Source organism: Juglans regia, chromosome 16 (assembly GCF_001411555.2).
Source record: "Juglans regia cultivar Chandler chromosome 16, Walnut 2.0, whole genome shotgun sequence".
In the NCBI taxonomy this organism is placed as follows: Eukaryota; Viridiplantae; Streptophyta; class Magnoliopsida; order Fagales; family Juglandaceae; genus Juglans; species Juglans regia.
This window is the reverse complement of record NC_049916.1, coordinates 25,963,620-25,986,300: the sequence shown is the minus strand read 5'-3', so window position 1 is coordinate 25,986,300 and position 22,681 is coordinate 25,963,620. Positions and strand designations below refer to the sequence as shown.

The 22,681-nt window shown below is 36.5% G+C and overlaps 1 protein-coding gene across 2 annotated transcripts; it reads left to right on the top strand.

Moving 5' to 3' along the window:
- On the top strand, positions 1-15,590 carry LOC108981417 (prostaglandin reductase-3). 2 transcript variants are annotated; one of them, XM_018952567.2, is made up of 18 exons: positions 1-220; positions 1,126-1,296; positions 2,083-2,264; positions 2,723-2,828; positions 2,993-3,069; positions 4,538-4,625; positions 5,323-5,512; positions 6,420-6,546; positions 8,057-8,137; positions 8,257-8,358; positions 8,470-8,565; positions 8,780-8,854; positions 9,252-9,371; positions 9,614-9,742; positions 11,719-11,796; positions 12,512-12,598; positions 15,119-15,205; positions 15,293-15,590. In XM_018952567.2, the coding sequence occupies exons 1-18, from the start codon at positions 166-168 to the stop codon at positions 15,341-15,343; spliced, it is 1,902 nt and encodes a 633-aa protein (XP_018808112.1). In that variant the 5' UTR covers positions 1-165; the 3' UTR covers positions 15,344-15,590. The 2 variants fall into 2 exon arrangements, with proteins under 2 accessions (XP_018808112.1, XP_018808113.1); XM_018952568.2 differs by lacking the exon at positions 1-220 and adding an exon at positions 492-599 and having other exon boundaries at positions 15,293-15,486.
- The last annotated feature ends 7,091 nt before the right edge of the window (positions 15,591-22,681 follow it).

Here is a 22,681-nt window from a genome sequence, read left to right as displayed (position 1 = left end):
GGAACTTTCCAAGTTGGATCTTTCTGCCCGTAAACAGAAAAATTATTCAACTCCTCTGTTTTCACAAAGAAAAGAGTCGTCTACGCGAAAAGCTTTAACAAATTTAGAGCGTAACCTGTTAATTTTTAAAGAACAAAACGGAGTTGCGATCACATTCCAAACGAAATGGAGCTCAAACCTGGCCTATCAGCTCTGGTCACTGGTGGAGCCTCTGGAATCGGTAAAATGAAAAAGTTTTTTCGGAGTATTATTTGATTCTCTCTCTCTTTCTTAGGGAATCTAGAACTTCCTATTAACGTAGCCGAGTTGACGTACCAAAATGAGTAATATAGGCTACCGATGAGCCCTTCACTTCTTTCTTTGTCCATCGCTCGCGTTGATCTTGCAGTTGAGGGTTCTGTTCGGCTGTGAGGGTTTGGACTTGATACGGAGTTTGAATTCTGTAGTCTTGGTTTCCGTGCTTGTGTTTTATTTTATTATTTATTTCTTACTTGAGGTTCATAGGTTGTGTCCAATTTGAACTCCACTGGAAGAAGTAGCAATCGGACCGTGGCTTTAGGATGGGAGCTTATGGTCCAATTTCGAAGTATCAATTTCATGTAATCAAGCACAGCCTAGAGCGTCTATAGTTTTTACTTTCTAGTCAATAATATTTAAGCATGTATAAATACTACTAACTTACTACAAACTGATTGGTTCACAATGGAAAATCGGTAATAATAAATATATTGGCAGCTTGTCAATTCAAAAACTGCTCATAGCACCGATTCAAAATGGTGGATATCTGGCGTTTTATCATACGCAAAAACTAATATCCATCATAAACATCTTGGGACTTCTTCTACTTGCAACCTGGTCTAAAGAACACATATCGTCCATGCCACCGACATGATAGAATTTGATTTGTAAGAGAAAATAAATTTTATTTGCTTGCATATTTTACTCTCTTGAAAATCAAATTCTACCATGTCAGCAGTGCAGATAGTATAATTTTTCATATCTTGTATACTAAAAATGGAATTTATCCAAAAGATGCAGCATGTCATATAACTTGTGCATGCTCTAGATATATCATTGATGTAGCATGTCATAAAATTTGGTCATCTCGTGGCAATTGATATGTAGGTAAGGCACTTTGCTTGGCTCTTGGAAAGAAGGGAATATTTGTGACAATTGTTGATTTCTCTGAAAAGGGAGCGGAAGTGGCATCCCTAGTTGAAAAGGAGAATGCAAAGTTTCACTCCAACTTAGAATTTCCTGCTGCTATGTTTGTAAAATGCGACGTGACCAACACAAGTAAGAGAAATAATATCTGTCTCTCACAGATATTCTCGTCTCAGTACTTCTCTCACTGAGTTTTATATTTAAGAAATATATATATTTGTATGTATCATTTTAAATTATGAGACTGCTTTTAGGGTCCTGAGTTTTATGTTTTAACAATATAAATACGCACACATATGCACATATATACCACTGTTAATTATCGGTCAGTCGCAATATTACCTAACATCAAAGTTTCACAAAACTTCCACCATACTTAACCATAACATTTACGTGCTTATCTTTCTTTTAGTTGTTCTGTGATAACTTAACAACAATGTGAATTAAGATAAATATGATGAGCATTGAAGAGTTTTAAAAATCGGAAAACATTGCAACTAATCACTAGTTCAGGTGGTTTGATTGCTCAAGTATAAAATTCATTAGGATATCCAAATTGGCACAACTGTTTGGGGTGAGAAAGTGCAATTTTTCACACACACACACAAATGAAAACTTATTATACTGGAAATATGTATCTGCTTCAAGCTCAGTACTGAAGAGCTAGAGAGGGACCCTTTTATTTTTTGGTATTTCAGGGTTAACAAGGTTGCTGTCAATAATAAATTGAAAATCTAGCATGCGTTTGTGTATGCACACACAAATACGGACACGTTTGGGTTTATATTCTTTTGCTTTTGTCTCTTTTTAAACCTGTGAAGTAGATAGATAGTTTCTTCAATGTGTAGATTTTTTTCCTTCCATACGTACACTTAGCAGTGCCTTTAAGTAAAAATGTAATCTTCATGGGATGAACAGGGGATTTAAATGGTGCTTTTGAGAAGCATTTAGCGACTTATCAAGGATTGGACATCTGTATTAATGGTGCTGGAATTGGCACTTCAATACCATTCCATAAGGACCAAACTGATGGCACTCGAACATGGAGACACGCCATTAATGTAAACCTGATTGCAGTTATTAATTGCACCCAGCTTGCGGTATGTAATCTTGTAATATAATGTTTTTACACTATGCTGCCAGAAATAGTTTTGACGATGATGAGGCCACTTTAAATTCTTTGAGATGCCAAGTTGTAGAATTATACTAGGAAGTTATCATTAAAATCCCAAAAGTTTTTCCTTGACCTTATTACTGTGCAAAATTCGTTATCATTTGCCAATTCTTCACCAATAAAACGAACTTCCACAAGCCCATCTCTGGGTCATCTAACAATTTCTTAGAAAGAGTAGCTGCCTGGAGGCAAGATATACAATAAAAAAGACTTTTCTAAGTTGTATTTCCTATTTATGATTGATAAATTTTATTCAAGAAAAGAAAATGTATTGATAAGTTGGGGATGTTATGGATTCATGAGGAAAGGATTTATATCAATTTTATCATTTTATTGACTCATTGAATTGTAAGCATCAGTAATCACGTACAGTTCTAAAATCAGATTAAGAACATGGAAGCTATGCAAAAGCCTGGTGTAATTATAAATATGGGATCTGCTTCTGGTCTTTATCCGATGTACGTTGATCCTATCTACTCTGGCTCAAAAGGTTTGTTCATTGTGTTACCGATTTCCTTTCTACACTTGTTTCGGTAAATTTATGCATTTTATGATAAATATATTATATAAACCTATAATCCTAAAATGTATTTTAATATTTGATTTGTGGCTTCTTTACATATTCGTTAATACTCTGTGGTTATGTTGTTGCAGGTGGTGTTGTCATGTTTACTAGATCACTTGCACCCTACAAACGTAAAGGGATTCGCATCAATGTGCTTTGCCCTGAGGTAAGATTCTTAATGCTTTCAGTTACATGTTAACTCCAATTTTTTGGAAATTCCAGTCTTATGAGATATGATCACCATTTTGTTGATTATGGCTGATCCTGGTTGACCTGTAAATTGAATAGGCATGTGATAAACAACTACAGTGTTTTTGGGTAGATCTCTGTAAATTAACACCCCTTTTGTAATGCATCTTTTAAACTATTGATTTGCATAATAGATCTCCCTAAATTGTCATGTTTAAGGATTGCACCAATGTGCCCCCGCCCCACCTTTTAAATCACTCAGTTTGTATGATGGAAATTGTGACACGTGTTCAACACATACACTTTAAACCCACAATGCATTTGGACCCTAGTTGACCTGTAATTATTGTTAAATTTTTTTTTTGGGAGTAACACCAATTGATATGTTCCTTTCGATGGCACCAATATACCTCTTGAGTCATATTTCTTGCAGTGAAGCTCTTTTCCCTATCATATTTTCCTTCTGATTTTTAAAATAATGCAAATTTGATCCGGTATAGTCATAACAATTGCCTTGCAATATAAGCTTGTCCTTCTAACTGGAAGTAGTCACTTGTTTGTTCTGCCCAGAGAATGCCTTCAGAAAATCTTTGAGCAATTTCAAATGAGTCAAACATATCTAAACATGCCACATTTCCCTTTGGACCTGTGGCCACTTAACTGTTTAAAGATAGATGAATGCAGAGTTATCAATAAAGTCTTAGGGGGTGGGCAGCTGGGCCCCACCACCCGCTACCCCGCCCCCGTCTGCCCCACCCCACATGGAACACCCCATGCGGGGGCGGGGGGCGGATTGACCCTAGCGGGGCCCCGCCCCCGCTCCCGCTCCGCACTCCTCCCATTTTTAACATAAAAAATTATAATTTTTAATATTTATATAAATATATTGTATATAGATATATACAATTTGTTAAAAACTTGAATTCAATTTCAAGTTAATGGATTGCCTTGACCTCCTAGGCCAACCGTTATATAGGAGGCCAAGACATTACAATAGTGATAATTAAGTAATGTGGGACTTAAATATAACTCTAATGAGTTTATATTTCTTTTAATGTATAAATTTCAATTTATACTTTAAATTATATTATAATTTGGGTCTAAAAAATATTTTTAGACAATGGGTTGAGCTTGAGGCGGGGTGCGGTTTCAATCCCACCCCCCGGTAGTGGGGCGGGCGGCAGGGAAGGGGTGCCCCCATCTTGCACCATGCAGTCAGCACCCCTAAAGTCTAATTAAAGGACTAGAAAAAGAACTGGTTGAACTATGGAACTCAAGAATTTCCGTACATTTTTTTTTTGTGGTTATTATTATTATTATTTCGTTATGGGATGACAAGTAGAGTAATTTTGTTTCTCTCTGTCTGTGATTTGATAACATCAGGATTTGTCTGGTAAGTTTTATATTGCAAATAGCGGTAATGGACCTATGGATTTTGCTTGCAGTTTGTTCAAACAGAGATGGGCTTAAAAATTGATACTAAATTTGTTGATTTAATGGGGGGCTTTGTGCCTATGGAAATGGTGGTAAAAGGTAAGCCCAACGTATAATCTTTCCTTCAATGAAATTTTATTCCAGTGCTTATTTGTCAAGTAGATTTCTACTAACAAGTTGCTCTTTTGTATTTCTAGTGGTTGGAAACTTTTTCAAGCCCCTCGTACATTTCCTTTTCTTATAAGATGCAAGGTTTTATTTTTTGTAGCATTTTGATACTGACGCACTGAAATGTCTATATTACCTAGTCTCAGCTCTTTTTGGTGGTATATGTTGGGGTTGGGGCGGGATGGATCTGCAATTTTTTTTGGGGGGGAGGTTAGAATACATTTGTTTTGGATATATGGTATGATGGCTTTTCAAATGCTTGGGCCCCATGATATTTGTTAAATACAAAAGCCAAAATCAGAGAGTATATATGTCTAGCATCAGTGGCTAGGAAACTTAGTGTTTTGCATAATGTCAACCTTACATTGTTCTAAGTTAAGAATTTGAAAACTTTGAGAAAGGCCAGTGGGTAGGCTTTGCCACCTGCTTCAAATATCTTGTATATATATATCTTCGAATGTGCTAGGTTGGTACTTTAGGTATATTATTTATGCCACCATGTGTTTACTCTTGAAGTTAATAATATCCATACTGAATAAAAATCTTACCCAATTTTTAAGGCCAGTGATTTCTTAACCTAACTTCTCTAAAAGCAATTTGTGATGTTTCAAGATATTATGCCTTTTAGGTGCTTTTGAACTTATCACCGATGAGAGTAAAGCTGGTTCATGCCTCTGGATTACCAATCGTAGAGGCATGGAATATTGGCCCACTCCTGTGGAGGAAAAAAAGTACTTGGTGCGTTCTTCAAGTTTCAAGAAAAGGTTTCCGCTCAAGGTCTCATCAAATTTCCAACTTCCCAAGAGTTTTGAGAAAATGTTAGTTTGCCAAACTTTTATCTTTTAAGCTGTAAAAGAAACGAAGTATAATTCTTGGCTCATCCCTTTTGTGTTATATTGTTGCTTTATGTGAACCTATTGAGCTCCAGCGAGAATATGTACAAGCAATTTTTTATTTATTATGTAATAGTTGCTACAGCTTTTATTTGTTAGATTTCAGGTCCAACTTGACTACTTTTGTTGGTGTGATTTGAACTTGAAACTCCCCCTTCAATCAGATGGCCAACCTGACCATCCATTTAGGAAACTCTGTGTACCACAGTCCTCTTATATGCCAAGGACAGCCATTCAGTTCAACTAATAAACTCCTTCAGTATACCCGAGATATTCTTGTGATTGCTTCTATCTGTTTTGTGAAGAACTTATCCTCTTTTAAGTAGTGGAATGTGTAAAGAAAATAAATGAACACAAAAAAATTTTGGGGAAAAAATTAGGGGTGATCAGGTAGGGTTAGAGACCACATTAGATGAACTCTAGCAAAATTGAATGGAGAAGTTTGAAAAAATAAAAAGCAGCTATTAATAGTGGCACCTATGTTTTTTTTTATTTTTTTTTATAAGTAATAGTGGCACCTATGGTAGCATATTTACAGTTCTCATACACTTTGTTTGTTGCAACAACCTGTAAAACTCTCATGAGGCGGGGTTGTTTTAATCTTCTTATATCTTCACATTTTGTTACCACTTCATATCTTCATATTTTTTTATTGATTTTGTTGGCACTTCATAACTTCATATAATTAACTTCAAGAGCTTATTGTTTATTTACTCTTGAATTTCTTGATAGGCAAGTGGTTTGTTCGTTCATTTCTTTTGTTACAAAAAAGGGGTTTGGTTGTTGCATTCTGTAAGTTACTGATTTTTTTTTTTTTATTCTTGCTCTTCAGAGTTGTTCACACCTTAAGTCACAATTTTCGTAATGCTACCCGCATTGTGAGCATGCCATTGAGATTGCCCATCAAGCCAAATCATGTTCTTGTGAAAATCATTTATGCTGGTGTAAATGCTAGTGATGTAAGTAGTACTTTCCTTGAAAGGATCATTTTGAGTTTATAATTTTTCTGTTATCAAAATTACTTTTATGCATACGACTTCCTCTCCGTCTCTCTGGATATGTCTAAACTCCATCCCCCATTCTGTTTTTCTGGTTCTGATGGTTCAACTAAATTAGCAGCTGTCTTTTGTAGTAGCACTGTGGAATGTGGATATTGCTGTTAATGTTAATATTTGACTGCAAAACATAGTTAATAATGTGAGTTGTTAAAACATTGTTTCTCATGCAGTGATCTTAGGCACACTAGTTTATACTTTGTGGGAGAAGGCGTATTTTATTGTTTTTTTTAGGTATGGTATCTTGACTACATGAAAGATGTTATTTTTGTCTCTGGTAGTTTTTTTCTATTTAGTACATGTGTAGTCATCGGACTAATGCATGGTTTTGAGGACTTGCTGAGATATCGAATTAAGCATAAAGCTTGTTAGAGTTTATACCAGTTTTCTTTTTGTAATGTAAAGTTCATATGATTTGGCGACCCTTTCTCATCATCTAGTTATTTCACCAAGAGACCTTGGTAGGTAAGTAAAAGCATTAGTCTGTCTTCTTTGCTGTGGTGAGAGAAGGATTATGTTCCCCACTGGCGATGGGAATCTCTGAAACAGAAGTATAGTGAAGTGTTTGTTACCAAGCATCATGATGTCGAGTTCTTATTTCCCCATTTTGTACAATAACATTAGTCTCTCTCTCTCTCTCTCTCTCTCATGTGTGCACAATCAGTTGTTTGTTAATGTATTCTGCTGAAGACTATTTTTTTTTTATAGTTAATAAGAGTTTTTATTCCAAGTAAATAGGAATAGCCCAAGTACACAGGATGTATACAAGTGAGTACACCTAAATACAAGCTAAAGCAAAAACAGTACTAAAATAAAACATGACAAATGTTCCCATCCCTTACAAGATTCTTCACCCAAAAACTTAAAGTTCTAAAGAAAAAGTCCCTAAACTCCCCCATAGAACGTTCACAATCTTCAAAACACCTCCCATTTCTTTCAAGCCATAAGCACCAAAACAAGCATAAGGGAATCATCCTCCACACTGCTGCACTGCCTCTACATCCCACTGAACCTTGCCAGCAAGCCAAAAAATCCACCACATGGATAGGCATCACCCAAGCAATGCCTACCCTTGCTAAAATATCATTCCACAAAATTGTCGCCACTTCACAGTGAAGAAAAAGATGGTTACCAGATTCACCATCCTTCTTACACATAAAACACCAATCAACCACAAAAAAACCTCTCTTCCTCAAATTTTCTGTGGTTAATATTTTCCCAAGGACACAAACCAACAGAGAAAAGCAACCTTACTAGGCACCTTTGCCCTCCAAATACATTTCCAGGGATAGTCTTTAACTCCCTGACTAATTAATGCCTTATAATAAGATTTTACAGTAAATCTGGAGTTATTTGTTTGCAACCGCAGCAGGCTGTCCTCTCTATTCTGATCAGGGCGTTATTTGTTTGACAGGTAAATTTCAGCTCAGGGCGTTATTTCAGTGGCCAAAATAAAGACCAAGGCTCCAGTCTTCCATTTGATGCTGGTTTTGAGGTTAGGAATGAATGATGCTATTTGTCGATACTCCATCATGTGGTTGAATAGTTATTCTTTAGTGCTAGCACGCCTACCTAGGGTGGCTAGTTGATATTCATTTCACTTTGATTTTGCAGGCTGTGGGAATAATTGCAGCAGTTGGGGACTCTGTGACTGACCTGACAATTGGCACCCCTGCTGCAGTCATGACTTTTGGAAGTTATGCTGAATTCATAATGGTAAACTATCTCTGAAGAAACTGTTTTGATGTTTAGTAAAATTTGTGTTCATATCTATTTCAGATATAATTGAGAAATTCCACTTAATGTTGGATATTGTACCTGGGTTAGGTTCCTTCGAAACACGCCCTCCCTGTGGCAAGACCAGATCCAGAAGTGGTTGCCATGCTTACTTCAGGATTGACAGCATCCATTGCACTAGAAAAGGTTACTCTACACACAAACTTGATTTTTTTATCCTTTTAGATGGACCCTTATCATCATATCGGCCATTATAGCTTCCTGTTCAATTCCTTGCATATCTTTACCGTTTATTCACAATATTATTTGTTCTGAATTCCCTATTGTTTTCAATATGGTTTATTCAGGGACCCCACCTTTACCTTCATTTAACAATATTTTTCTCATGCGGAACTTTTAGGTTGGACAAACGGAATCTGGAAAAGTAGTTCTTGTTACTGCAGCTGCGGGAGGGACGGGCCAATTTGCTGTCCAGGTTTTCTTTTGACTATTGAGATACTTCTCTATGGCATATCTTTGCTATTTTATTGTTGAAGATTTCATTGTTTGTGCAATAATGAATTCTTGTCCACATGCCAGATAGTGACATAGAAAGTTTAAATGTGCAATATGGAACATAAGGAAAAAAAAGATCAATATGGAAAAGTAGACAACTGGTACCTGTACTCCATTTTGCTCTGATTGTCCTATTGACATCTGCTTTTCATATGTTATGATATTCATAATACAATTATTTATTTGACAGAAGCAATGAATGCTGGGAATAATAGCATCAGTTTTCAATGTTATTGGTTCCGATTTTTACTCATTTTTCTATTATTAAGATTATATTTCTTAGATTGAAAGGTGATTAGGAATTCATGTGTCTGCAGCTTGCAAAATTAGCCGGAAATACAGTGGTTGCAACTTGTGGAGGTGAGGAAAAGGCCGTGCTCTTGAAAAAGTTGGGAGTTGATCGGGTCATAGACTACAGAGCTGAAGACATAAAAACTGTACGTCTCTTTACTCAGTTTTCTTTCTGTTTTCCCTTTTTATTTTTTATTTGTAGTTGTACTTGGTTGGTTCAGAAGCTTTGTGACATGCACTTGGACATTAGTTGCCTGTGTTATATATGCTTTGCATCTTGCTCATCCCAAACCATGGAGTATTGCTATGTTTGGTCACCTAAGTTCATATGCAGGGAATCTTTACATCTGAGTTTTTGGTTGATGTTGACATCATTTGACTTTTCCAGGTTCTTAAGAAAGAGTTTCCCAAAGGTGTTGATATCGTCTATGAGTCTGTGGGTGGTGACATGTTTAACCTGTGCTTGAATGCTTTGGCAATCCATGGACGACTTATTGTGATTGGAATGATATCACAGGTTCTTTTTATTCTTTTTCTTTCTTTTCATTATTTATCTAGTCATCATTTTTTATCAAGCTTCTCAGATGGCTGGTGTTTCATTGACATTGATTCTGCTTAATTTATTACTTAAATGCTGTTAGAAACTGTCTATTAGTAGGGCTTGTCAGTTCATTGGAGTATGATTTAAACTTCATCTTAAATATTTCCATGTTTAGATATGGAGATCTGTTAGTGAATTCTATATGAATCTTAGTTTTCTATGCTATTCTTGAAAACAAATTTACACAGAGACACATATACGCATGGATAATTTCTTATTAAATCTAAACATAACTGGATTTGATACGAGTCTAGTTCATATAGTTCTCTTAATATGGGTGAGAAGTAATATTTCACATAGTTCATATAATATGGCACCTCCCAAAGTAGCTTTTTTCGTGTGGACAGTATCTTTGGGCAAGATTCTCAGAACTGATAATTTGAGGAAGCGGATAATTATTATAGCAGATTAGTGTTGTATGTGTTGGGGAGGGGGCGAGTCGGTGGATCATCTCTTGTTACACTGCGACATAGCACGGGCTTTATGGGATGGGGTGCTGGGTAGAGTAGAGTTGGGTTGGGTTATGCCAGAGACTGTGGTGGCAGCCTTGGCTAGTTGGCCAAGTATGGGAGCGGTACATCAGATTTCAGCAGTCTGGAAAATGATTCCTATGTGTGTCATGTGGTGTCAATGACAGGAACGTAATGCGCGGATGTTTGAGGACAAGGACAGATTGCTAGAGGAACTTATAGCTTTATTTTATACCACTTTACATACTTGGTCCTATGCTGTTGATTTCAATGACATGGCCCTTCATGATTTTCTTGTTTCCCTTTCACCCTCCTAGTCGGGGTTGTTTTTTGTATATACTGGGCCTACTGGGCTAGGCCTATTCTTGGAGTAATATACCTTATTTACGTATAAAAAAAAGTAAGTAATATTTCACTGAAAGTATTTTATTGTGATAAGTGTTTTTCTGTGGATGTTTCCTTTTATTTTTCTGAGAAGGAAAAGTTCATAAATAATTGGTTTAAGTAGTAAGGATTCTGTATAACAATTGCACTAATGGTTTATAATTTTTTAAGGCATATCACTCGTTGTTGTCCAATGAAGTTGGAAATATGAAGGAAATAAGCTTTAGACTCCAAAGTGTCATGCTCATTGTTGAAATGTTTTAGCTTATTGAATTTACCCATTAGCATACAGATCTTAAGAAGTCAATAAAGCCTTGCCACTTCACTTAATTGTGAATAGATGTGTTTATAATCGCACTTTGTATCCTGTAAAATTAATCATAGATCAGGATGTTGAATTGTAAGCTTACTTAACTTTAGGGTATGATGGATGAACAATATTACATGGATTCCTGTCGCAACCTCTAGAGTTTGGGTTAAGTTGTAAGGGCCTTGGTCTTGATGGCATGCTCCCTCCAAGTCTAAGGTTCTAACCCTGGGTGCAAACAATATATAGGGGTCACATCCCATTTGTGAAAAGCTGATGATTCACCTGATATATGTGATGGGGATGCATTACACGGGCCTGGAGTTTAACCGGATAAAAGACATGTTGCATCTACACTATCTCCAGGATTCCTCATCATTTAAAAAAAAAAAACACGGATTCCTGTTAGCAATATGTATCAATGTCTTTATATTCCTACTTCAATATCTAACAATAAGTTACCTCTGGTGCTCCTTTTCAAGTTCTTGAAAAGTCTTGTTCCACATATCTAATGATTGACCTGCAGCTTTGGAGAGCTCTCATGTATGGAATGTAGCTATCCTTATAAACTACCCCATAAAAACTAATTTCATCATTTCATTGAGTTAACAATTATAGCAAAGTAGATTTAGCACTATCTCCTGTTAGCCTTTTGTCTGTTTGATGACTGTTCTTTGGCATGGATCATCGATTAGATTTAGACTTGATAAACTGATTTATTCTGGTGTCAGTATCAAGGGGAGCACGGATGGAAGCCATCAAATTACACTGGCCTATGTGAAAAGATTTTGGCTAAAAGCCAAACTGTGGTATGTAGCTGCTGAAGGCTAAAACTGCTATTGTGGTATATTGTCATTAATAACGACAACATTTATTTTTATTTTAGTCAGATAAATTCATATGAAACAGATAAATATTAAAAATTCAAGTGAATTAGTTGGATCTATTACTATATTTTCATTAGTATATTTCTTCCAGATGTTCTCTCATTTAACTTTTTAAATACTAATATCCGATTGTTGGTAGAAATTCCTATCCTTGACCCCCGTCAGATCTAATGCAGACAAGTGCTACGCAGGACATAAATTTTTGTTCTTGCTTAATGTGTCTAGTTCAGAGAATATAACTTTTCCTGAGGTCTTATCAATGATATCATCAGTAATTAATGCATTAAACTTATAAAAAAAAAATTAATGCATGAAAATCAATGAAGATTGATTATTCCATATTTGGCTTATGCCTGTCACCATTTTGAGATTCTAACACCATGTCTCAGTATTATGCACTAAGGTAGTGTGCATACCATCAAAGAGAAGCGACAGTTCCATAAATCTTGCTTGAAAAAGAAAAATGAAAAAATTTCGACTGTTGCACTTTTTATTATTTGGCCATTAAGCAAACACTATGAAAATAAGCCTGTCAAGTTTTCTTATGATAATCAGTTAAATATTTTATTTTCTTGTTTCCTAAATATTTTGTAGTCTAACCATCCCAATTTTTATTTTTGTTTTTGTTTTTTTTCAGTCTGGCTTTTTCCTGGTACAACATAGTCACTCATGGCAACAGCATTTGGACAGGCTGTTTAATATTTTTTCTGAGGGAAAGCTGAAGGTAATGCATGTACCCTAGAATATATTTTATCTGTTACTTGAATTAGCTTTTTTTTTTTCTTCGCAAGTACTAGTTCTTTTTTTTTTTTATATAAGAAAAAATATTATATATATCAAAAGGAGTAACCTAGTACACTGAATGTATACAAGAAAACACATTGCCCATATTAGAAGCCCCTAATGACCCAAAAAGCCCGTGAAAAAACAACCCAATATACGCAAAGCCTGACCCCAACCCCTTGTTTCCTGCAGAACTAAAACTCTACCTGAAAACCCAATCCCAACCCCTTGTTTCCCGTCTTCACAATGCCCTCCCTTTAGACTTCCTTCTGGTTGAGCTATCACCCTTAGCGTCATAGTTGATTGCCCAAGAAAGACGCTGTAACTCTCTGCTTTTTTTAAAACTTGATTTGGTTTCAAACGCATGACTTGCCTCAATCGCAGTGATTAGTTTAAATTGGTCTTCACATCCGTCATGTGAAATTCCCACGAACTGCTGAATCTCGTTAACTTTAGGCAAAATCCAATCCACTATTGGAGGAAGAGAGACCAGAGGAGCAACATTATCCCCAGTCTCCCAGATATAGTATCCAACTGCACTCCCGACTCTTGACATTCTTCTACACAAGGCACCACCGTCAAACCCTTTGGTTCTCCAGCAACTCTATTGGTTCTCTCCAATAGTATCAGGGTCCCCATTGGAGATTCTGGGGTGACAGCAAGTCCCTTCACCTTGGGGATGATAGCGAATCCTACATCTCTTTCAGACCTCGGCAGTACACCATTTTCCTTCAACTCCGACGAGGGAGTCATAGTTTCTTCGGGGTCTAAGGGTGTAATACTGACTATCAGTCTATCCTATGTTACATGAGGTGAATGACATTCCATTACTGATGTCTTTACGCCGATACCCGATGTAGACCTCGCTTCAAATAACCCAGATTTCCTTTTGACCCGCCATGCTCTCTTGGATCTGATTATAGGGACAGAGCCAAATCCAATTTTCCGTTTTCCTTTATCAGAGTTTAAAAGGATTTGGCCTATCTTGTTTCTTACAATCTTGTTGCCTCCAACTGAAAGCAGGGCTATTTTCGTAGACAAGAAAGCTATCCCTGCCTTCAACTCAACAAGTTGGGTTTCCATCTCATTTAAAGAATTGTGCATCTCGACACGCTGGTTCTGAGCCGTGATTTGCAGACCCCCCTCACTCTGAACCCCCGAAGCATGACCCCTCTTCAGAGCTGTCGCATAAGAACGCCCCGCCACCGAGGATGAACTTAGGTCTTTATGATTCACCTCCAAGTTCTCACTCCCAAAACAACACCCACGGGACTGATCCACCAACAATGCCTCCCCATGAGCTATTCTCTTGCCGAAGGAAAAATCACGCAGCACCTCCCCCATGTTTCTCTAGCCACTACCCCCCTCCTCAGGAATGAAAATAAAATTCCTCCTCCCACCACCACCATACTCCTCCACCGCCATATAACGTCCTCGAGCATTTGAGCAGTGATGCGCTGTGAAACTGCGACTACCTTTCCGGATAGTGGAAAAAAAATCCTGTTTCTCATCCTTTGTGCACGCATCCATGGCCTTAACCAACCACTGTACTGTTGTTGAACCCAAAACCAACTTAGATATCAACCTTCGACTCCTTTCAGTAATGGCCAACATGCTCCCCTCCTTCACCAGTGTAAAGGATTCTATGACCAACTCTATAGAAGAACCCATACTGAGCACAAAGCCCCAAAAACAATCGTGGGTCACATACCACCCAAGAGGGTGTTTACCATCCTTGAATGGAAATGTATGGAGGAAACTAAGGATATATGTAGAGAAAACTGAAGACGTTTGAAGGCGGCCGAAAAAAGGGTCACCGGAGGGGGACCGACGTTGGAGGTCCCTGAATGGGTTCGCAGGAGCCCGTCGAAGGTTTTTGTGGCGGGAGCCCAAGAACGCCGGTGTAGTTTGCCTCTTTAAACACGACAGAAACAAATTTTGCGAAGAAACCAGGTCGCCGGAGAGAGTCTACGCCGGACGGCCCTCAGCAAAGTCGCCGGGGCCCGTCGAAACTCTGTGCTGGCGGTGAGAAGTCACTTTCCGTTCTAGGGTGGATGAGGGTGGTGGCGTGTTTAGGTTTTCAAAAGAGAGAAAGGGTACGCAGAGAGAGAATACGACCTTATTGCATACTCGTTCTTTTTTATATGGATGCTTATGCCAAGGTCGATGAAGAATATAGAGTAGAATTATTTTAATGTCATTGCTCGTTATGTTAGCCAATAAGTCGAAATTAAAAGGCTAAATTACACGTAATCTATCATTTTGTTTCGAATAACGCTACAAAGAAATATTAGAAAAGAAAGTTAAATTGCAAGTGCCTCCCTAAACATAGATGTCTATCATGAAGTGTTTCTTTCTTGCATTCTAAGCCATCCAATATTCTCTATAAGCCATGTCATTGTTTTAGCTTTCTCTGTCAGGTGTTCGGAATTTCTAATTTTTCCTGATTCCATCGTATTAGGTTGCCATAGACCCAAAAAGATTTTTGGGCCTCAATGCTGTTGCAGATGCTGTTGAATATCTACATTCCGGTAAAAGTGTTGGCAAGGTATGAACTTCTGCAAAAATGAGATGTTTCTTTACGGCCCAACTTGACCCGAAAACGTTTGTATCTTACACCAGAATACTTTTACAGGTGGTCGTTTGCATCGATCCATCCTTCAGTCAACCGACGGCAAAACTATGAGCAAATGTCAAATTATGTCCCTATCTTTGTTTCCATTTTTTAACAAAATAAATGTCAGTCTGAATAAAAGAAAATAATATCGCTGGCCAACAGTTCATACAGCTGTTACCCAAAGGGAGGATGTAAGGAAGCACTGCCGATACACCGTCTTAGCTTTTATTGATTTCATTTGATGTAATCTCAAGTTCTTGTTAGAATTTGAGGGATTCAAGTAAGAGCGAAATATATATAAATATTATAGAGTCTATTTTATGTGTTTTTCTTTCACTTAAAACTTTTAAATTCGGACAAGAACTTGAGTTAGAATTTGAGCGATTCAAGTAAGAGAGAAATAGATATAAATATTGTGGAGTATACTTTGTGTTTTTCTCTCACTTCAAACTTTTAAATTCGAACAAGAACTTGGAAGTTTTTTTTTTTTTTTTTCTTGTAAATCAAATATAGTAAGAAAAGGTTTGGTCGGTATAAATCCTGTGGGGGCGAGTCAATTGTTATGTTATCTTCTCTCACGAAATGATACAAGAATAAAAGGTGGTATGGAGTAATATTACTCATCATTTTAACTTTTATTATCTTTTCATCATTCTATGATGTGGTAATAAATGATTGGAAATTATTTATTATATTTCACTTATAAATCTATCATTTAATGTCACATCATAAAATGATGGGAGTATGATGGAAGTTGGGATGATGAATAGATTTTTTCATTTTTTTATGAAGCAAAAAGTTTCCAGGTTTGCTTTGCCTACAAAGGAAAAAGAAGCAAAAACATTAAAAAGATATAAGAAGTGGTAGCAAAATGTTCCACATCCAGAATTTCTCACATACCAAAATGGTATATGCAGCTGTTGGATGTAAACCTGGGATTTGTCTCTGGTGTTAGAGATACCGAGTCACCGACGGTCTCATAGGAAAAAAAAAAAAAAAATTTGCAACACACGCAACCGAAACTGAAAGTTGTAGCTGTTTGTTGTTGTATTTTCTTTGAGGGGAGACGAGCATAGCGAAAAAGGGGAAACAATCCTATCTAATTTGTAATCTCTGTTTAAAATGTAATCTAAGAGTTCAAGTAAAACATGTAATTCAATGAACAAAAATATTTGTTGCAACCGTCTGGTGCAACCGGCGCACAATTGACGTCCCATTTAATAAATTTTTTTTTTTTCTCTCTCTCTCCATTTTGTTTCTTCCCTCTCTATCAATACAGAGGAAAGCCGATGGAGATTTTGCACGGTTAGTGAAGATTCTGATCTCAGTTGTTCCGATCTTTGCATGCACTATCATTTTCAATACCATTTTAACCCAACTCCAATCATTCTCAGTCCAACAAGGAAGTGCAATGGATACAAGACTCACAAAATCCTTCAACATTCCACCAGCTTCACTTCAATCCATCCCCTACATAATGCTCATCTTTCTAGTCCCTGTCTATGACACTTTTTTTTGTCCCTTTTGCGAGAAAATTCACGGGGCACAACTCTGGAATTGCCCCTTTACAACGGATAGGCTTCGGCCTTTTTTTGTAGCATTTTCAAGGGTTTCAGCTGCCATAATGGAGAGGAAGAGAAGGGATGCTGCAGTAAACCTAAACAAAAAAACTATTTATTTTCTAGATCACCCCTCAATTCTTAATCTTTGGATTATCGGAAATGTGTTTCAAACTTTCAGTCGACTTTCAGTCTATTGGGTTAGATTCCATGTGCGTTTGTCAGTCGACTTCTGAGATGCTTCTTCGGCTTTTTTCTTCCAATAGTTAATGAAAGATGGAAATTATGAAATGGCAAATGCTTCTTCAGCTTCTCAGATCTCTTCTCTCTCGCAGTCGACTTCTCAAATTTTCTTTTTAATTTTTGACAGATGTTGACGTGCCACGTCAGGCCCACATGCCAGTTGTACGTAGCAATTCTAAAGCTGGGAAGAGGTTTGCTACTTTGTCAGGTAAATAGAAATTGAAGTCAACCTGAAAAAATCAAAACAATTATTGACATGTCGGTATCAAAGACAGAGAAAGAAATTAAGGCTTTTTTGAGCAGGCTACAATACATCAACAAGTTCATTGGCCCAACTTACACCCATCTATGAGCCGATCTTTAAACTACTCAAAAAGAAAAGCCCAACTTTTTTTTCAAAAAAGATAGAGAGAAGGAACGAGAATTGCCAAAAGGCGTTTGACAAAATGAAGAAATATCTACTCAATCCTCCCATACTAGTACCCCTAACGCCTGGTTGACCTCTCCCGATTTATCTGTCAATAATGGAAGCATCTATGAGTTGTGTCCTTGGTTAACACGATGAAACGGGTAGGAAGGAAAGAGCCATATACTATCTTAGCAAGAAGTTCACTGATTATGAGACAAGGTATACGGTTTTGAAAAAGACCTACCTCGCAACCAGAGTTTTTAATCTCGTTCCCTTTCGGCTGGAATGACCAAATTTTTTTTGTGTTGGAATAGTATTATGCACAGTTTGATGGGATGATTTGTTTCGAATCAAATCTCAGCCGTTCCGATCTATTTTGGCTTGATTCCGGTGTTTCGATTGGAACACATATTTCGATTTGGTAAATAATCGAAAAAAAAAAGGGACAAATTTGTAAAAACGACATCTCTTTTTCTTCAACCCTGCCACATCTCTCTCTCTCTCTCGGCTTGAAAATGAAGATTGTTACACGTTACAAGATAATAATAAAAATTATAACAGCAAAAGAAGCAAAAATAAAACTGATAAACTCGTTACTCATAGGAAGTATTTCGTCGAAGACGTTAGTCAACGTTCTAGTATTTGGGAGAAAAGAATGGTAGCAGGTAGATATGTCGTAATCAATAAGAAGCTCAACGAAATACCGAAATGAACCAAAACATATTTAGGAAAGACAAGCATCTCCCTCTCTTGTGTTTCACCTGGACCAACTCCCAAGCAGGCCTCCATCACCTTCTCCATTGAATTCAAAGTTATAATACCCACCGACAATTTCTGTTCTACTGTTTTGGGTTCTTGTATAATTTTTGTTTTTGTTTTTAGTTCACTTTCGTACGAGTTTTTATTTTTGGGACGAGAAATAGTCAATTTGCTTGTCCTTAAAGAGAGTTTGGAGTTGACATGACAAGAGATAGGGTACTGCAAACCAGAAGGCAGAAACTAAGAAAAGTTCCATAATAATAATAATAAACTAAGAAAAATAAGCATATACATGATGCATGAAACTTCTTTCAAGTCCAATCGTATATAAAATATGAGAAATAATACTTGCAGTCGTGAGCGTGCAGTCGCCGTGCAGTCGCTTTGAAAAAAGTGAATAAATAAGGGACTCACATGAAAAGAAATTAATTTTTTAATAGTGGACCCCACTCTTTTTCAAAGCGACTGCACGGCGTTTGCGCATTCCACAATTGTATGTAGCATTACTCATAAAATATCACTGCCTTCACCGATTAGATGATTTTTTTTATTAGTCACTAGATGAATTAAAAGTTAATTGAGTTTTTTAATATGTATTTTTTTAATACTTGTATTGAAAAGTATTATTAAGAATTTGTTTATACAGTGAGAAAAAATAATTTTATATGAATTAAATAAAATATTCTTATAATATCATCTTTTAATATTATTATTATTTTAAGATTTAAAAAATTTGAATTGTTTATTATATTTTGTGAGAAAATTTAAGAAAGTTGTAAAATAATGAGATGAGATGAAACCATCTTTATATCCAAACAAAGCCTAAATTTTTCAGGTATGTATAGTTTTATGACTTGTATTGATATTATTTTGGAATATAGTTTTTCTATATATATATATATATATAATTGTTTTGGAATATAATTGTTTATATATATGTGAGTACGTGCGCTCACATATAATTTAACCATATAACAATCATGAAACTGTATATCGAAATAGACCGGTATCGAAATATTTCTTTTTTGTATCTCAACCGGAATGCTCACCAGAATGAAATTCAAAACTTTGCTTGCAACACCTGCGCTACTACATGTTGAACTATATTACCATGTTTATTGCAAGGATGGACCTGCTAAAGTCTCTTTTTGGAAAGCCGGCCCTCACAAGTAGTACAACAATGTGACATATGTGACTCTCAGAGTTCGATATTGTCTATATCACCCAGAAGCCCTAAATGAGTAAGGCAAAGGGCAGGCAATAACAGACCACCTGCGAATCATCCTGTGCCTGACTATGAGCTTTAATTTTTTTTAAGGGGATGAATTTCTTGGACGAAGCTATTCTTTTTGCAGTAGGCGAAGAAGAAGACGAAACTCCTCATGATTGGCAAATGTTCTTTGACGATACAGTATATCAGAACGAAAATTGAGTTGCCTTTCTACATGCTATTTAAAGCTTGCCAAAAGGAGCCCATATTCTCATAGATGTTGAGTTGAGGTTCTTTTGCACAAACAATATCGCAAAATATTCTACGTGTATCATAGGTGCATCAAAGAAGCACCCTTGACTTGAGAATAAAGAAGATTGATTTATATGGACATTCATCACTTATCATCTTTTAGACCATTGGTGATTGGAAAAACCAAAGATCAGAAGCTCATTCCCTACCATCAGTAACTATAAATATTAGCCTAAAGTTCAGATAGATTACCTTCAATTATCTTTCAAGGATGAAGAATCAGTTTGTTAATGCATTGGCCACACTAGCTTCCATGATATCAAGTGAATAGAGTCAACAAATCGGATTGAAATCAGTGTAAAGAATAGTCATGCGAGGACTATTCAAGCATAGATAAGTAGCAGTCATGAAAGGAAGAAAGATTTTCAATGTTTCCAATGTTCGTAGGCACTAAGTAGGAAGTTGGATTAGAACTAAAGGACTTTGTGAGACCCAATTTCCTGTCTACCTCTATGGATCCTTAGTTTTCGGAGCAGTAGAGACTAACGCTTTAGCCGCTTCATCTGAATGAAGGCTTCTAGAAGTTACAACACTAGAAAGTGACAATAGAAAAATCAACATAAATGTAAGAAAAAGAGGAAACTATACATCAACGTGTTTTTCACATGATTTCTCGTTACTCATGTTAGTATTATCACTTATGATATCTCTAGGTGTTGTCACCAAAAACCTTCACCGATTGACAGAACGTCCTGTTACTGACACTTGAAAAAGTAGCTTTTAAGGTCTCGTCGCTTTGGTGAATCACTTTAGCCCTGATACATTTTCAGTGCCATGAAGCTAGACTAGTGAGCTATTACGTTTTCTTCAAATGATGGTTGCTTCAAAGCCTACATCCTATTTGAATCGGCCTAACCTCCATTGAGAGAGAGGAATAAATTCTTTTTACTCTTTTTATAGTGAGGGCACTGAGGGGAGCACTTTGACATGGCTACTGCGGTTACAGTAGAAACACTACTCCTATTTGAGAAGCGAGTCAAGATCTTATTCATCGGATCACAGAAGGGCTTAAGGACAACATGGATTTTATCCAGCTTGCTCAGCATAAACAATTAGAATTAGGCTCGGGGTCAACTGGAATATGTATTGTCCATATGAAATGCATATTATCCATATAGGGAATGTTTCAATTGAGAAGATCTGTCGACCTAAGAGACAAAGAGAAATGTCTATCTATTTTATTTAATTATTTAGTTAAACCAATGATTTGTTATTGTAACAGATAGCAACAACCACTTCATCCAACATTCTTATTTTCTTATTTTTCAATGGATTTACATCTTTCATTAATGGAAATCTTTTGATGTAGTGAGTAATATCTCTTGTTATTTGTTGTTCAAGACTTCATGTTTAGGCTGTTCATATCATCCATACATAATGTTTTGATCTAAGAATTCAATTCTTCTATGTTTTAGCAGTAGTATATTATTCCACGAAGCTAAGGTACAAAATATGAAAGAAAGAGGTGCTTCCGCGACTTTACCACCCAGTCAATTATGTTCTACTTAATCCATATTTCATGGCCACATATATTTCGACTAAGGAATGAGAAACATTTATCTCGTTACATGAATCCAATTTTCATTTAATCCAATGAAAGCCATTTTTTTCAACAATGTCTTTATCATTTGATCCAATAGCATTCCTTTAGATAGGAACATATTTGATAAATATTGATAACTCTTAGATTGAGTATTAGAACGAAAAAATCCATTAGATAATAAACTATTGGTTCTAAGCCATCTCTAGTGATAAATCAACAATTCGAAGTGCTTTTCTTGCATATTCTTGAAAAACCATCATTTGTATATAGATGTAGGAAGATCTGTTTGGGAAGTAAGAAGCCTCTTTGGCATCTGTTCATCTGCAAAGAATTGGAATTACAAGCCCCTTTGGCATTTCTTCATCTGCTCAATATAATATAATTGAAATTACAAAGTTTAGCTTTTACCTAGTCCAATCGACAACAAGGGAGTAGAATCTGGGAAAGACCAAGAAGGATTCATGGACTACATGCCATTTTCCTCCACAAGTGAAACCAAGAGGTAGAGCTATATACACCTTTTTTTTCTAAAGACCACTACTATAAATGCATTCTTACACATCGAGTTAGTAAAGAGGCCAAGCTTTTTTTTTTTTTTCAAGATGCGATAGAAATAATGCAACGAACTGAGGTAGGGTATTGGGTTTAGTGTTTTAGGGTTTAGGGTTTAAGGTTTAAGGTTTAGATTTTGAGGGTTTAGGGTTTGAGGTTTAGGTTTGGAGGTTTAGGGTTTGAGGGATTTAGGGTTTTAGGGTCTAGGGTTTTAGGGTTTTGGGTTTATAGTTTAGGGATTAGGGTTTAGGGTTTAGGGTTTAGGGTTTAGGTTTTAGGGTTTTAGGGTTTAGGGTTTCAGTTTAGGGTTTAGGGTTGAGGATTTTGGGGTTTCAATTTTAGGTTTTAGGGTTTAGAGTTTAGGGTTTTAGGGTTTAAAGTTTAAGGTTTAGGGTTTATGGTTTTAGGGTCTAGGGTTTTAAGGTTTAGAGTTTCGGTTTAGGGTTTTATGGTCTAGGGTTTTAGGGTTTAGGGTTTTAGGTTGTTTGGGGGTTTTGGGTTTTAGAGTTTTAGGGTTTAGGGTTTTGGGGTTTAGGTTTTAGGGTTAAGGGTGTAGGGGTTTAGGGCTTAGGGTTTTAGTTTTTTGGTTTAGGGTGTTAGGGTCTCGGGTTTTGTTTTAGGTTTTAATGTGTAGGGTTTCGAGTTTAGGCGGTTTAGGATTTGGGGTTTGGAATTTGGTGGTTTTGGGTTTTAGAGTTTTAGGGCTTAGGGTTTTGGGGTTTAGGTTTTAGGATTTTGGGTTGAAGGTGTAGGGGTTTAGGATATAGGGTATAGGGTTTAGGGTTCAGGGTTTTAGTTTTTTTGGTTTAGGGTGTTAGGG

Coding starts and splice junctions, on each gene's coding strand:
- LOC108981417 (XM_018952567.2), top strand. CDS start 166: ATGGAGCTCAAACCTGGCCTATCAGCTCTGGTCACTGGTGGAGCCTCT. Junction 8,138..8,256: donor CATTTGATGCTGGTTTTGAG/GTTAGGAATGAA, acceptor TTGATTTTGCAG/GCTGTGGGAATAATTGCAGC. Junction 9,743..11,718: donor TGATTGGAATGATATCACAG/GTTCTTTTTATT, acceptor TTCTGGTGTCAG/TATCAAGGGGAGCACGGATG.